Here is a 12899-nt window from a genome sequence, read left to right on the forward strand (position 1 = left end):
GTTAATATTCTGGTAAAGTTCACTTGTAGAATAAATTCCAGTTAATTTTTACACCACATCCTGTTTCAATATGTAGTCACAATATCGCAATTATTTGACAAAAGCTCTTCCTGCCTACATGTTTAGTAACTTAGCTTTTTAGAAGGGGCATCTTGTGGTAAACATCACCACCACCTTTTATGTGAGGATTAACACACATAAAGTCAGGTCCATAAATATTGGGACATTGACACAATTCTAAAATTTTTGCCTCTATACACCACCATAATGGATTTGAAATGAAACGAACAAGATGTGCTTTAACTGCAGACTGACCGCTTTAATTTGAGGGTATTTACATCCAAATCAGGTGAACAGTGTAGGAATTACAACAGTTTGCATATGTGCCTCCCACTTGTTAAGGGACCAAAAGTAATGGGACAATTGGCTTCTCAGCTGTTCCATGGCCAGATGAGTGTTATTCCCTCATTATCCCAATTGCAATGAGCAGATAAAAGATCCAGAGTTCATTTCAAATGTGCTATTTGCATTTGGAATCTGTTGCTGTCAACTCTCAAGATGAGATCCAAAGAGCTGTCACTATCAGTGAAGCAAGCCATCATTAGGCTAAAAAATCAAAACAAACCCATCATAGAGAAAGCAAAAACATTAGGCGTGGCCAAAACAACTGTTTGGAACATTCTTAAAAAGAAGGAACGCATCGGTGAGCTCAGCGGCACCAAAAGACCCGGAAGACCACGGAAAACAACTGTGGTGGACGACCGAAGAATTCTTTCCCTGGTGAAGAAAATACCCTTCATAACAGTTGGCCAGATCAAGAACACTCTCCAGGAGGTAGGTGTATGTGTGTCAAAGTCAACAATCAAGAGAAGACTTCACCAGAGTGAATACAGAGGGTTCACCACAAGCTGTAAACCATTGGCGAGCCCAAAAACAGGAAGGCCAGATTAGAGTTTGCCAAACGACATCTAAAAAAGCCTTCACAGTTCTGGAACAACATCCTATGGACAGATGAGACCAAGATCAACTTGTACCAGAGTGATGGGAAGAGAAGAGTATGGAGAAGGAAAGGAACTGCTCACGATCCTAAGCATACCACCTCATCAGTGAAGCATGGTGCTGGTAGTGTCATGGCGTGGGCATGTATGACTGCCAATGGAACTGGTTCTCTTGTATTTATTGCTGATGTGACTGCTGACAAGAGGAGCAGGATAAATTCTGAAGTGTTTCGGGCAATGTTATCTGCTCATATTCAGCCAAATGCTTCAGGACTCATTGGACAGCACTTCACAGTGCAGATGGACAATGACCCAAAGCATACTGCAAAAGCAACCAAAGAGTTTTTTTAAGGGAAAGAAGTGGAATGTCATGCAATGGCCAAGTCAATCACCTGACCTGAATCCGATTGAGCATGCATTTCACTTGCTGAAGACAAAACTGAAGAGAAAATGCCCCAAGAACAAGCAGGAACTGAAGACAGTTGCAGTAGAGGCCTGGCAGAGCATTACCAGGGATGAAATCCAGCGTCTGGTGATGTCTATGCGTTCCAGACTTCAGGCTGTAATTGACTGCAAAGGATTTGCAACCAAGTATTAAAAAGTGAAAGTTTGATTTATGATTATTATTCTGTCCCATTACTTTTTGTCCCTTAACAAGTGGGAGGCACATATGAAAACTGTTGTAATTCCTACACCGTTCACCTGATTTGGATGTAAATACCTTCAAATTAAAGCTGACAGTCTGCAGTTAAAGCACATCTTGTTCGTTTCATTTAAAATCCATTTTGGTGGTGTATAGAGCCAAAAATGTTACAATTGTGTCGATGTCCCAATATTTATGGACCTGACTGTATATGCAAAAGTTTCAGCTTCATAAAATCTGTGATTTTTATTGCATATTCTTTTTATAGTCTGCCCACAAAATTGGGAAACGCAGGCAATTTCAAAGAGAACCTGTCACCACAAAATGCAGTGTAAGGGCTCATGCACACAACCGTATGTATTTTGCGGTCCGCAAAAAACATGGATGACATCCATGTGCATTCTGTATTTTGCGGAACAGAACAGCTGGCCCCTGATAAAACAGTACTATCCTTGTCCATAATGCGGACAATAATAGGACATGTTCCATCTGTTTGTGGAATGGACATACAGAAACATGGAGTAACTTCAGGTTTTTTTTTTTTTTTTTTTGGACTCTTTTTGAAATGAATGGTTCTGTATAAAGTCCGCAAAAAAAACTAACGGACACGGAAAGAAAATACGTTCGTGTGCATGAGCCCTAATCCTTTGATCTTTCTGAATTTGACTGCCCCGTGCACAGCTATCTGTGTGTGCACTCTAAGGCCTCCTGCACACGAACGTATTTTTTTATGGTCCGCAAAAACGGGTCCCGTTTTTCCGTGATCCGTGACCGTTTTTTCGTCCGTGGGTCTTCCTTGATTTTTGGAGGATCCACGGACATGAAAAAAAAGTCGTTTTGGTGTCCGCCTGGCCGTGCGGAGCCAAACGGATCCGTCCTGAATTACAATGCAAGTCAATGGGGACGGATCCGTTTGACGTTGACACAATATGGTGCCATTTCAAACGGATCCGTCCCCATTGACTTTCAATGTAAAGTCTGGAGTCCCTTTTATACCATCGGATCGGAGTTTTCTCCAATCCGATGGTATATTTTAACTTGAAGCGTCCCCATCACCATGGGAACGCCTCTATGTTAGAATATACTGTCGGATATGAGTTAGATCGTGAAACCTCATTTCCGACAGTATATTCTAACACAGAGGCGTTCCCATGGTGATGGGGACGCTTCTAGTTAGAATATACTACAAACTGTGTACATGACTGCCCCCTGCTGCCTAGCAGCATCCGATCTCTTACAGGGGGCTGTGATCAGCACAATTAACCCTTCAGGTGCCGCACCTGAAGGGGTTAATTGTGCTATCATCTCCCCCTGTAAGAGATCAGGGCTGCCAGGCAGCAGGGGGCAGACCCCCCCTCCCCCCTCCCCAGTTTGAATATCATTGGTGGCCAGTGCAGCCCCCCCCCCCCCTTCCTCCCTCTATTGTAATAATTCCTTGGTGGCACAGTGTGCGCCCCCCCGCCTTCCTCCCTCTATTGTAATAATTCCTTGGTGGCACAGTGTGCGCCCCCCCCCCCCTTCCTCCCTCTATTGTAATCGTTGGTGGCACAGTGTGCGCCCCCCATTGGCCCCCCTCCCTCTATAGCATTAACAACATTGGTGGCCAGTGTGCGGCCTCCCATCTCCCCCCCCCCCCCCCCCCCCCCCCATCCCCCATCCCCCATCCCCCATCCCCCATCATTGGTGGCAGCGGGTTACTAGCAGTAGTGATTCATACTTACCTGGGAGCTGCGATTTCTGCTTCCGGCCGGGAGCTCCTCCTACTGGTAAGTGACAGTTCATTTAGCAATGACACTTACCAGTAGGTGGAGCTCCCGGCCGGACACGAACATCGCAGCAGCCGGCCCGGTAAGTATGAATCTTCTACTATTGTACTATTGCTAAGTAACCATGGCAACCAGCGTCCTGGTTGCCATGGTTACCGATCGGAGCCCCAGCGATTAAACTGGGACTCCGATCGGAACTCCGCTGCCACCAATGATGGGGGGGGGGGGAGATGGGAGGCCGCACACTGGCCACCAATGTTGTTAATGCTATAGAGGGAGGGGGGGGGGCCGATGGGGGGCGCACACTGTGCCACCAACGAATTATTACAATAGAGGGAGGGAGGGGGGGGGGGCGCACACTGTGCCACCAACGAATTATTACAATAGAGGAAGGGAGGGGCGGGGGCGCACACTGTGCCACCAACGAATAATTACAATAGAGGGAGAGGGGGGGGCCGCACTGGCCACCAATGATATTTAAACTGGGGAGGGGGGGGAAGGGTCTGCCCCCTGCTGCCTGGCAGCCCTGATCTCTTACTGGGGGCCGTGATCAGCACAATTAACCCCTTCAGGTGCCGCACCTGAAGGGGTTAATTGTGCTGATCACGGCCCCCTGTAAGAGATCGGGTGCTGCCAGGCAGCAGGGGGCAGTCATGCACACAGTTTGTAGTGTATTCTAACTAGAAGCGTCCCCATCACCATGGGAACGCTTCTGTGTTAGAATATACTGTCGGTTCTGAGTTTTCACGAAGTGAAAACTCAGCTTTGAAAAAGCTTTTATACAGACGGATCTTCGGATCCGTCTGTATAAAAACTAACCTACGGCCACGGATCACGGACACGGATGCCAATCTTGTGTGCATCCGTGTTCTTTCACGGACCCATTGACTTGAATGGGTCCGTGAACCGTTGGCCGTGAAAAAAATAGGACAGGTCATATTTTTTTCACGGCCATAAAACACGGATCACGGATGCGGCTGCAAAACGGTGCATTTTCCGATTTTTCCACGGACCCATTGAAAGTCAATGGGTCCGTGAAAAAAAGCGGAAAACGGCACAACGGCCACGGGTGCACACAACGTTCGTGTGCAGGAGGCCTAAGACAGAGAATGCTATCAATCACTGATAATATCTCTATCGCTATTTCTGATTTCATTGTTCAGGGGGAAGGTGTTATTAGTGACTTCCAGCTATCTCTGTATACACACTTAAGCCGCATTTCCACAGCCAGAAGTCACTTCATCAGTTGATATGATCTGTGGTGCAGACATCTCATTCATTGTTCCCAGGCTGCATCTAAATGCAGCTTTTTAGAGAGAATATGATCAGTCACAGCCATCATAGTACTGGAGCGCTGCCCCTGTCGGAGAGGGGTGGCGTGCCATTAGCACCTACATATAAAATAAGTTCGCCCTGTTGTGCTGCACCAAACAATGTCTCCTGATGAGGCATCATTTGCGGATGCAGAAACGCGTTGAGCTTATAGGATAGTCAGCTAGGCAGTTCTTTAAGGGCGATTAGGGCATTGTTCATATGGCAATAGTTCATAGAAACACTGTTTGGGTTTGTCATCAGCTGAAAGTTTGCTGCATGTAGTGGTGACTTCCCCTATGCTCCTTTGGCAAATTAGAGGCAATTGAGCATTGTGTATTTTTATTTTATTTTTTTCTAGTACATTTGCCATTTTTGTTTTAAAGGGTTTCTGTCATCAGAAAAATGGGTATTAAGCTGGCTGACATTAGCGATGTGCTAATGTCAGCTGAACATAACTATATTAGTCCCATGTCACTATGTGCAGCCGTTATTTTGAAAACCAAACTTTATAATATGCTAATGAGCCTCTAGCAGCGGGGGGGGGGGAATGTTGCACCTGCTCCTAGAGGCTCCTTACGCCCACCTCTTTCCACGCCCTTCTACACTTGATTGACAGGGCCTGTTCGCTATTCGGCACAGGCACAGTGAGGGAAGGACATTTGCTGGTCCTGCGATGTATTCAGCGAACGTTTTTCTAAATAACAGCGGCACATAGTGACATGCGACTAATATAGTTATGTTCAACTGACATTAGCACATTGCTAATGTCAGCCAGGTTAATACCCATTTTTCTGATGACCGAAACCCTTTAAGGCCCCTTTCACACGGGCGAGTATTCCGCGTGGATGCGATGCGTGAGTTGAACGCATTGCACCCGCACTGAATACCGACCCATTCATTTCTATGAGGCTGTTCACATGAGCGGTGATTTTCACGCATCACTTATGCGTTGCGTGAAAATCGCAGCATGCTCTATATTCTGCGTTTTTCACGCAACGCAGGCCCCATAGAAGTGAATGGGGTTGCGTGAAAATCGCAAGCATCCGCAAGCAAGTGCGGATGCGGTGCGATTTTTCACGCACGGTTGCTAGGAGACATGGTTATAAGGGAAAATAATAGCATTCTGAATACAGAATGCATAGTAAAATAGCGCTGGAGGGGTTAAAAAAAAAAAAATTATTTAACTCCCCTTAGTCCACTTGATCGCGAAGCTCGGCTTCTCGTCACTCCGGTCATCACATGATCCATCACATGATCTTTTACCATGGTGATGGATCATGTGATGACCGGAGTGACGTCACCACAGGTCCTTTTCCTGTATCTAATGCTCACCACAGGTCCTGTTCAACAAAGGAGACAGGCGAGAAGCCGGGCTTCACGATCAAGTGGACTAAGGTGAGTTAAATAATTTTTTATTTTTTTTTAACCCTTCCAGCGCTATTTTACTATGCATTCTGTATTCAGAATGCTATTATTTTCCCTTATAACCATGTTATAAGGGAAAATTATACAATCTACAGAACACCGATCCCAAGCCCGAACTTCTGTGAAGAAGTTCGGGTTTGGGTACCAAACATGCGCGATTTTTCTCACGCGAGTGCAAAACGCATTACAATGTTTTGCACTCGCGCGGAAAAATCGCGGGTGTTCCCGTAATGCACCCGCACATTTTCCCGCAACGCCCGTGTGAGAGAGGCCTAAGGCCTCTTTCACACGGGCGAGTATTCCGCGCGGATTGAATGCATTGCACCCGCACTGAATACCGACCCATTCATTTCTATGGGGCCGTTCACATAAGCGGTGATTTTCACGCATCACTTGTGCGTTGCGTGAAAATCGCAGCATGCTCTATATTCTGCGTTTTTCACGCAACGCAGGCCCCATAGAAGTGAATGGGGTTGCGTGAAAATCGCAAGCATCCGCAAGCAAGTGCGGATGCGGTGCGATTTTCACGCATGGTTGCTAGGAGACAGTCTATACACTGTATTATTTTCCCTTATAACATGGTTATAAGGGAAAATAATAGCATTCTGAATACAGAATGCTTAGTAGGTGATCAATTGAGGGTTATAAAAAAATTAACTCCCCTTCTCCTCTTGTTCGAGTAGTTCCCGGTCTCTTCTTTACTTCTTAAAAGATGAACTACCGGCTAGGACCTGTGGTGACGTCAGATCACATGCTCCAATCACATGGTCCATCACCACGGTGATGGACCATGTGATTGGAGCATGTGATCTGACATCACCAAAGGTCCTTTAGCCCACAGCTCATAATTTAAAGAAGTAAAGAAGAGACCGGGAACTACGTGAACATGAGTTAATTTTTATTTTTTTTTATTTTTATTTTTTAACCCTCAATTGATCACCTACTAAGCATTCTGTATTCAGAATGCTATTTTCCCTTATAACCATGTTATAAGGGAAAATAATAACATCTACACAACACCTAACCCAAGCCCGAACTTCTGTGAAGAGGTTTGGGTACCAAACATGCGTGATTTTTCTCACGCGAGTGCAAAACGCATTACAATGTTTTGCACTCACGCGGAAAAATCGCGGGTGTTCCCGCAACGCACCCGCACATTTTCCCGCAACGTCCGTGTGAAAGAGGCCTAAGTCTTGAGTGTTTGATCAGCTGCGTGCCTGACAGCTGCACACCCAATATTGGCACACGTCCAATTGCCTTTACCTACCTGAGGTTCACCTGCTCTGGGGACCGTTTTTTTGGTTTCTCAGCACTTATTTGCTAACAGACCTGTGGCTGGTAGTTGCTATTTGAGCAATTGGACCTGTGGCCATAATATAGTGGATTTTCTTTCACTTCATTTTCTTTTTGGACCAAAATAAACTTTTTTTTGTTTTGTGTTTTTAGCATCCCCAACCATCTTTTTATTATTTGTTAATTAATTAGAGATGCAGACCTATCATTATTTGCTATTTCATTGAGCACGATCAATCCCTGACCATAAAAAAGTGAGATATAAATGTATAACTTTCAAGATTTACTGAATCTTCTTACACAAAACTGTATATCAAACTGTTCAGCTCCTCCTGCCTATAACATGCTGCCTGCTGATTGCACTGAATTTTGTGGTGACAGGTCACCTATGATATGTTTGTGTGTTGGTCCAGTCTGATTGCCCCATGGGACCAAAAAGCATTGTTTCCCTTTTTTTCTTTCTCTGCATCAGTAGAGGAAAATTAAGCTCATATATTTTTCAACTATTTAACTAAACCCATTGCTGAATTTATATTTGATGCATCTAATTTTTGGATATATAGAAGATGACACTGGAAAAAATTGCATATGAAACTCCGGTAACAGTAACTTGCCTCCCCATATTCCAGCAGCCTGTGTTAACAAATGTATTAGAGTATTTAAACCCTACAGCCATTGTGACCTACCTGTCCATCACACTGAGAGCTTGTATGCAGCGTTGAGCTCACACCATATGCAGCGGGTGCCAGTTGTATAATACAGCTGGTACCCGACCGCTGAAACCGGTAATTTAATCTCTCAGATGCTGTGTTCAACAGCGATTGCGGCATCTGTGAGGTTAGGTGGAGGGATGCATCTCCCCATGCCTTCCAATCAGAGCCCCGGGAGTGAAATCGTGGGGCTCCGAACAGGTACTAAGACAGCCTGGATGCTGCTGAAGCTTTTTGGCTTGGTAAGCTTCCTGCTAAGGCTACTTTCACACTAGCGTTCAGAGCGGGTCCGTCTGATGTCTGCTCAGACGGATCCGCTCCTATAATGCAGACGTTTGGATCCGTTCAGAACGGATTCGTCTGCATTATAGTTTAAAAAAAATTCTAAGTGTGAAAGTAGCCTGAACGGATCCGTCCAGACTTTACATTGAAAGTCAATGGGGGACGGATCCGTTTGAAGATTGAGCCATATTGTGTCATCTTCAAACTGATTCCTCCCCATTGACTTACATTGTAAGTCTGGACGGATCCGCTTGCCTCCGCACGGCCAGGCGGACACCCGAACGCTGCAAGCAGCGTTCAGGTGTCCGCTTGCTGAGCGGAGCGGAGGCTGAACGATGCCAGACTGATGCATTCTGAGCGGATCCGCGTCCACTCAGAATGCATTAGGGCAGTACGGATGCGTTCGGGGCCGCTTGTGAGAGCCTTCAAACGGAGCTCACGAGCGGACACCCGAACGCAGGTGTGAAAGTAGCCTAAGCTGTGCACAAAGCATAGTGTCAGAATGCCTTTCATCCTAATAGAACTCTATTAGGGTGAATGGGACAAGGGATCAGAAGATCCCAGGTTCTAACCACCTACCCCCTAAGGGGGGTATAATTTATTATTAAAAAAGTAAAAAAAAAAATATTAAAAGTTTAAATCGCACCCCTTTCCCAGTTTTACATATAGAAATATGTAAACGATAAAAAATACACATAACAGGTATCGCTGTGTCTGAAAATCTCAACTATTAAAATATAAAAATATTTTTCCTGCACATTGTACACCATAATGGAAAATAAATGTTTACAGTTTTTGACCTTTTTCCTGGCAGTGCAAAATGAAAAAAGTCTGTTGGCTGTTCTGAACGGTTAAATATGTTCCTATGCTGCACGGTGCCGCACGCAGTGCAGCAGGTTGGCATACAGCGCACATCATTGTCTTGGATATTTGTGATTTCACTACAGTTCTGAGCAGCCGAACATAATGCTGAGGGACATTTCTGTATGCCTCTGAACAGTGGTCAAAAGGATACATATTGAGGCCTCTGGGTATACAACCTTTATAGTCATATATTATGCAGATGATAGGCTTGGATGGAGTCAAGTATTCTGTGTCATCTCAGACACAAGTGTCTGTGTTTTTTGCTTTTTTGAAATTTTTTCTTCAAACAGCTGATCGGCAGGGGAGCCAGGAGTCGGTCCCCCACAGATCTGATATTGATGACCTATCCTCAGAATAGGTCATCAATATAAAAAAAAAGCAGACAACCCCTTAATTTACGCCAAATCGTGGGCTTCTGTTTCATAAATGTATCTAAAAGGTGCACAAAAGCTGTCCATGCCCACATTCTAGTTTACAACAAGGAAATATTGTTGGTGCACCTGAATAATAAATGTGTCTAAATGAGGTGCATCACAATTTTGGCTCAAACACTGGCACAAAAGTTGTGCATTTAATATATTTACTGTGGGCCAATGTATCTGGCATTCAAATGTATTCTTTATTTTTGGCCATATGTTATCATGCAACATTGTGCTTTCTTGTGTTTCAGTTACGATACACTTGGGTGGTTTGATTACTATCTTTGTCCTCCTATTCTCAGGTAGAACAAGAAAAGCTGGATAAAGTTTGGCCAAGGCTTCGCGTTCTGGCACGATCTTCCCCCACAGACAAGCACACACTAGTGAAAGGTAACGCAGCAGGCTAGCTTCTATAATTCCTATACTCCTTTCCATAGCTATTATTTTGGTTTAGTTCTTTTCTAAAGGCTTTTATTTGTATACCGATTCTAGGTATAATTGACAGCACAGTGACAGAACGGAGACAAGTAGTGGCTGTCACGGGTGATGGAACAAATGATGGACCAGCATTAAAGAAAGCAGACGTGGGATTTGCCATGGTATGTTGGAATGATGTATAACACTAAACTGTCACACATGGATGTTAGTGCATTGCAGAAAATGAACTATTGTTTAAATCACGTTTTTTATGTTTAATATATTTTAAAGAATGTTCCACAATGTTATTTTTTAATATTCCATGTCGATATCTGTATTTAAACAAAACTATAAAATCCTGCAGTTTTTTCACTGGCCACTAAGCTTAAAGGGACACTGACAGGCCAAATCAGCATATATAGTTATATATATGACATTACAGGTCTTATACAGTCTATTAAAAGCATCTAAGTATCCCCCCTGTCCACCTTCTAAATACCGAAATATAAAGTTTTATAACCTGCCTGTCTCGTCACCAATCTGCCCAAGGGGCGGCATTTCATCTTAAAATGCGCCCAGCCAGCCGCTCCCAAATGCCGTTCTGAAGCCCCGCCCAGCTCATCAATATTCACTTCGCTGGGTGGCGGCTACAACTCTCCCCAGTCACGATCCTGCGCATGGGCAGATTTGACATGAACGATGCCAGGAGGATTCAATTGCCCATGCGCAGGATCGTGACTGGGGAGAGTTGTAGCCGCCGCCCAGCGAAGTGAATATTGATGAGCTGGGCGGGGCTTCAGAACGGCAGTTGGGAGCGGCTGGCTGGGCGCATTTTAAGATGAAACGCCGCCCCTTGGGCAGATTGGTGACGATACGGGCAGGTTATAAAACTTTATATTTCGGTATTTAGAAGGTGGACAGGGGGGATACTTAGATGCTTTTTATAGACTGTATAAGACCTGTAATGTCATATATATAACTATATATGCTGATTTGGCCTGTCAGTGTCCCTTTAATAATCGACACCAGTTCTTGGTCTGTACAAATCACTTTACTGCAGTTAACTGCTTATCTGTCATTCTGACATCCTGCCTGTAATGGTACCACCTCTGTGTATAGATAAGACAGGATCCACCGTTCACAATAGGTGATTGTCAGAGCTTATCTATTCTTTCCTTGTACAATGACCTCTGCACAGGTCACAGAGCATGCTAGAAAACTCTCCCATAGAAGTCAATGAGGTCACCTCCAGACTATTGTGTCTATGGCCCATGGGGCTGTCGTAAAACAATTTTCTTAAAGCTTTCTAAAAGAACAACTCAGTCAAGATGGCCGAGCCCATAATCATGTTCAGAAAATAGAATAAAAGATCTATAATCAGAAAATAAAAACAGATTAGAAAAAAGGAGATATGTTACTATCTGGTTTTAACTGGCAGATGACATTTTTGGTGACCTTTCCTTTAACATTTCCTGTAATAGCTCAAGATACCAACTTCTAAATTGTAATAAACTATGTCATGGCTCAGAAAAGTTTTTTTCTTTTATAGGGTATAGCTGGAACAGATGTTGCAAAGGAAGCATCAGACATTATCCTGACAGATGATAACTTTACCAGCATTGTAAAGGCGGTTATGTGGGGCCGCAATGTATATGATAGCATCTCCAAATTTCTTCAGTTCCAGCTGACTGTTAATGTGGTTGCTGTCATTGTTGCTTTCACTGGAGCCTGCATCACTCAAGTAAGGATATTTGTGTTTTCCTCCTTCTATTTAAGCAGGTCAGAGTTACCTTTTCAGGAACACAAGTTTCTACAGTGGTCTATGGTCTGTCTTTTAGACATTGATTAATTGCCACTAAGGGCTCTTTCACACTTGCGTTCTTTTCTTCCGGCATAGAGTTCCGTCGTCGGGGCTCTATGCCGGAAGAATCCTGATCAGTTTTATCCTAATGCATTCTGAATGGAGAGAAATCCGTTCAGGATGCATCAGGATGTCTTCAGGACCGGAACGTTTTTTGGCCGGAGAAAATACCGCAGCATGCTGCGCTTTTTGCTCCGGCCAAAAATCCTGAACACTTGCCGCAAGGCCGGATCCGGAATTAATGCCCATTGAAAGGCATTAATCTGGATCCGGCCTTAAGCTAAACGTTGTTTCAGGTCATTGCCGGATCCGACGTTTAGCTTTTTCTGAATGGTTACCATGGCTGCCAAGACGCTAAAGTCCTGGCAGCCATGGTAAAGTGTAGTGGGGAGCGGGGGAGCAGTATACTTACCGTCCGTGCGGCTCCCCGGGCGCTCGAGAGTGACGTCAGGGCGCCCCACGCTCATGGATGACGTGTCGCATGGATCACGTCATCCATGCGCATGGGGCGCTCTGACGTCATTCTGGAGCACCCCGGGAGCCGCACGGACTGTAATTATACTGCTCCCCCACTCCCCACTACTACTCTGGCAACCAGGACTTTAATAGCGTCCTGGCTGCCATAGTAACACTGAACGCATTTTGAAGACGGATCCGTCTTCAAATGCTTTCAGTTCACTTGCGTTTTTCCGGATACGGCGTGTAATTCCGGCAAATGGAGTACACGCCGGATCCGGACAACGCAAGTGTGAAAGAGCCCTTACACTTCTAAAACACTAATTGTTTGTTGCCTTGATTACTGTAACTCTATAGTAATTGGCATTGAAGTAAATAAACTGGCTCCGCTTTAATACATCATGGTTGATCTTTCTGTCTGGCAGTTGTACTTATGTCTTGGTTCTCTCTG

At 44.7% G+C, this 12899-nt stretch overlaps 1 protein-coding gene across 1 annotated transcript in view; it reads left to right on the plus strand.

The window, feature by feature from the left end:
• The window catches only part of ATP2B4 (ATPase plasma membrane Ca2+ transporting 4), a 228982-nt gene that overhangs the window by 146077 nt on the left and 70006 nt on the right, over positions 1-12899 (plus strand). Inside the window, 3 exon segments of the mRNA XM_040424121.1 lie at positions 10017-10104; positions 10207-10313; positions 11681-11872. Of these exon segments, the coding sequence (XP_040280055.1) occupies positions 10017-10104; positions 10207-10313; positions 11681-11872 (387 nt within the window).

This window comes from Bufo bufo, chromosome 3, assembly GCF_905171765.1.
Source record: "Bufo bufo chromosome 3, aBufBuf1.1, whole genome shotgun sequence".
Classification (NCBI taxonomy): Eukaryota; Metazoa; Chordata; class Amphibia; order Anura; family Bufonidae; genus Bufo; species Bufo bufo.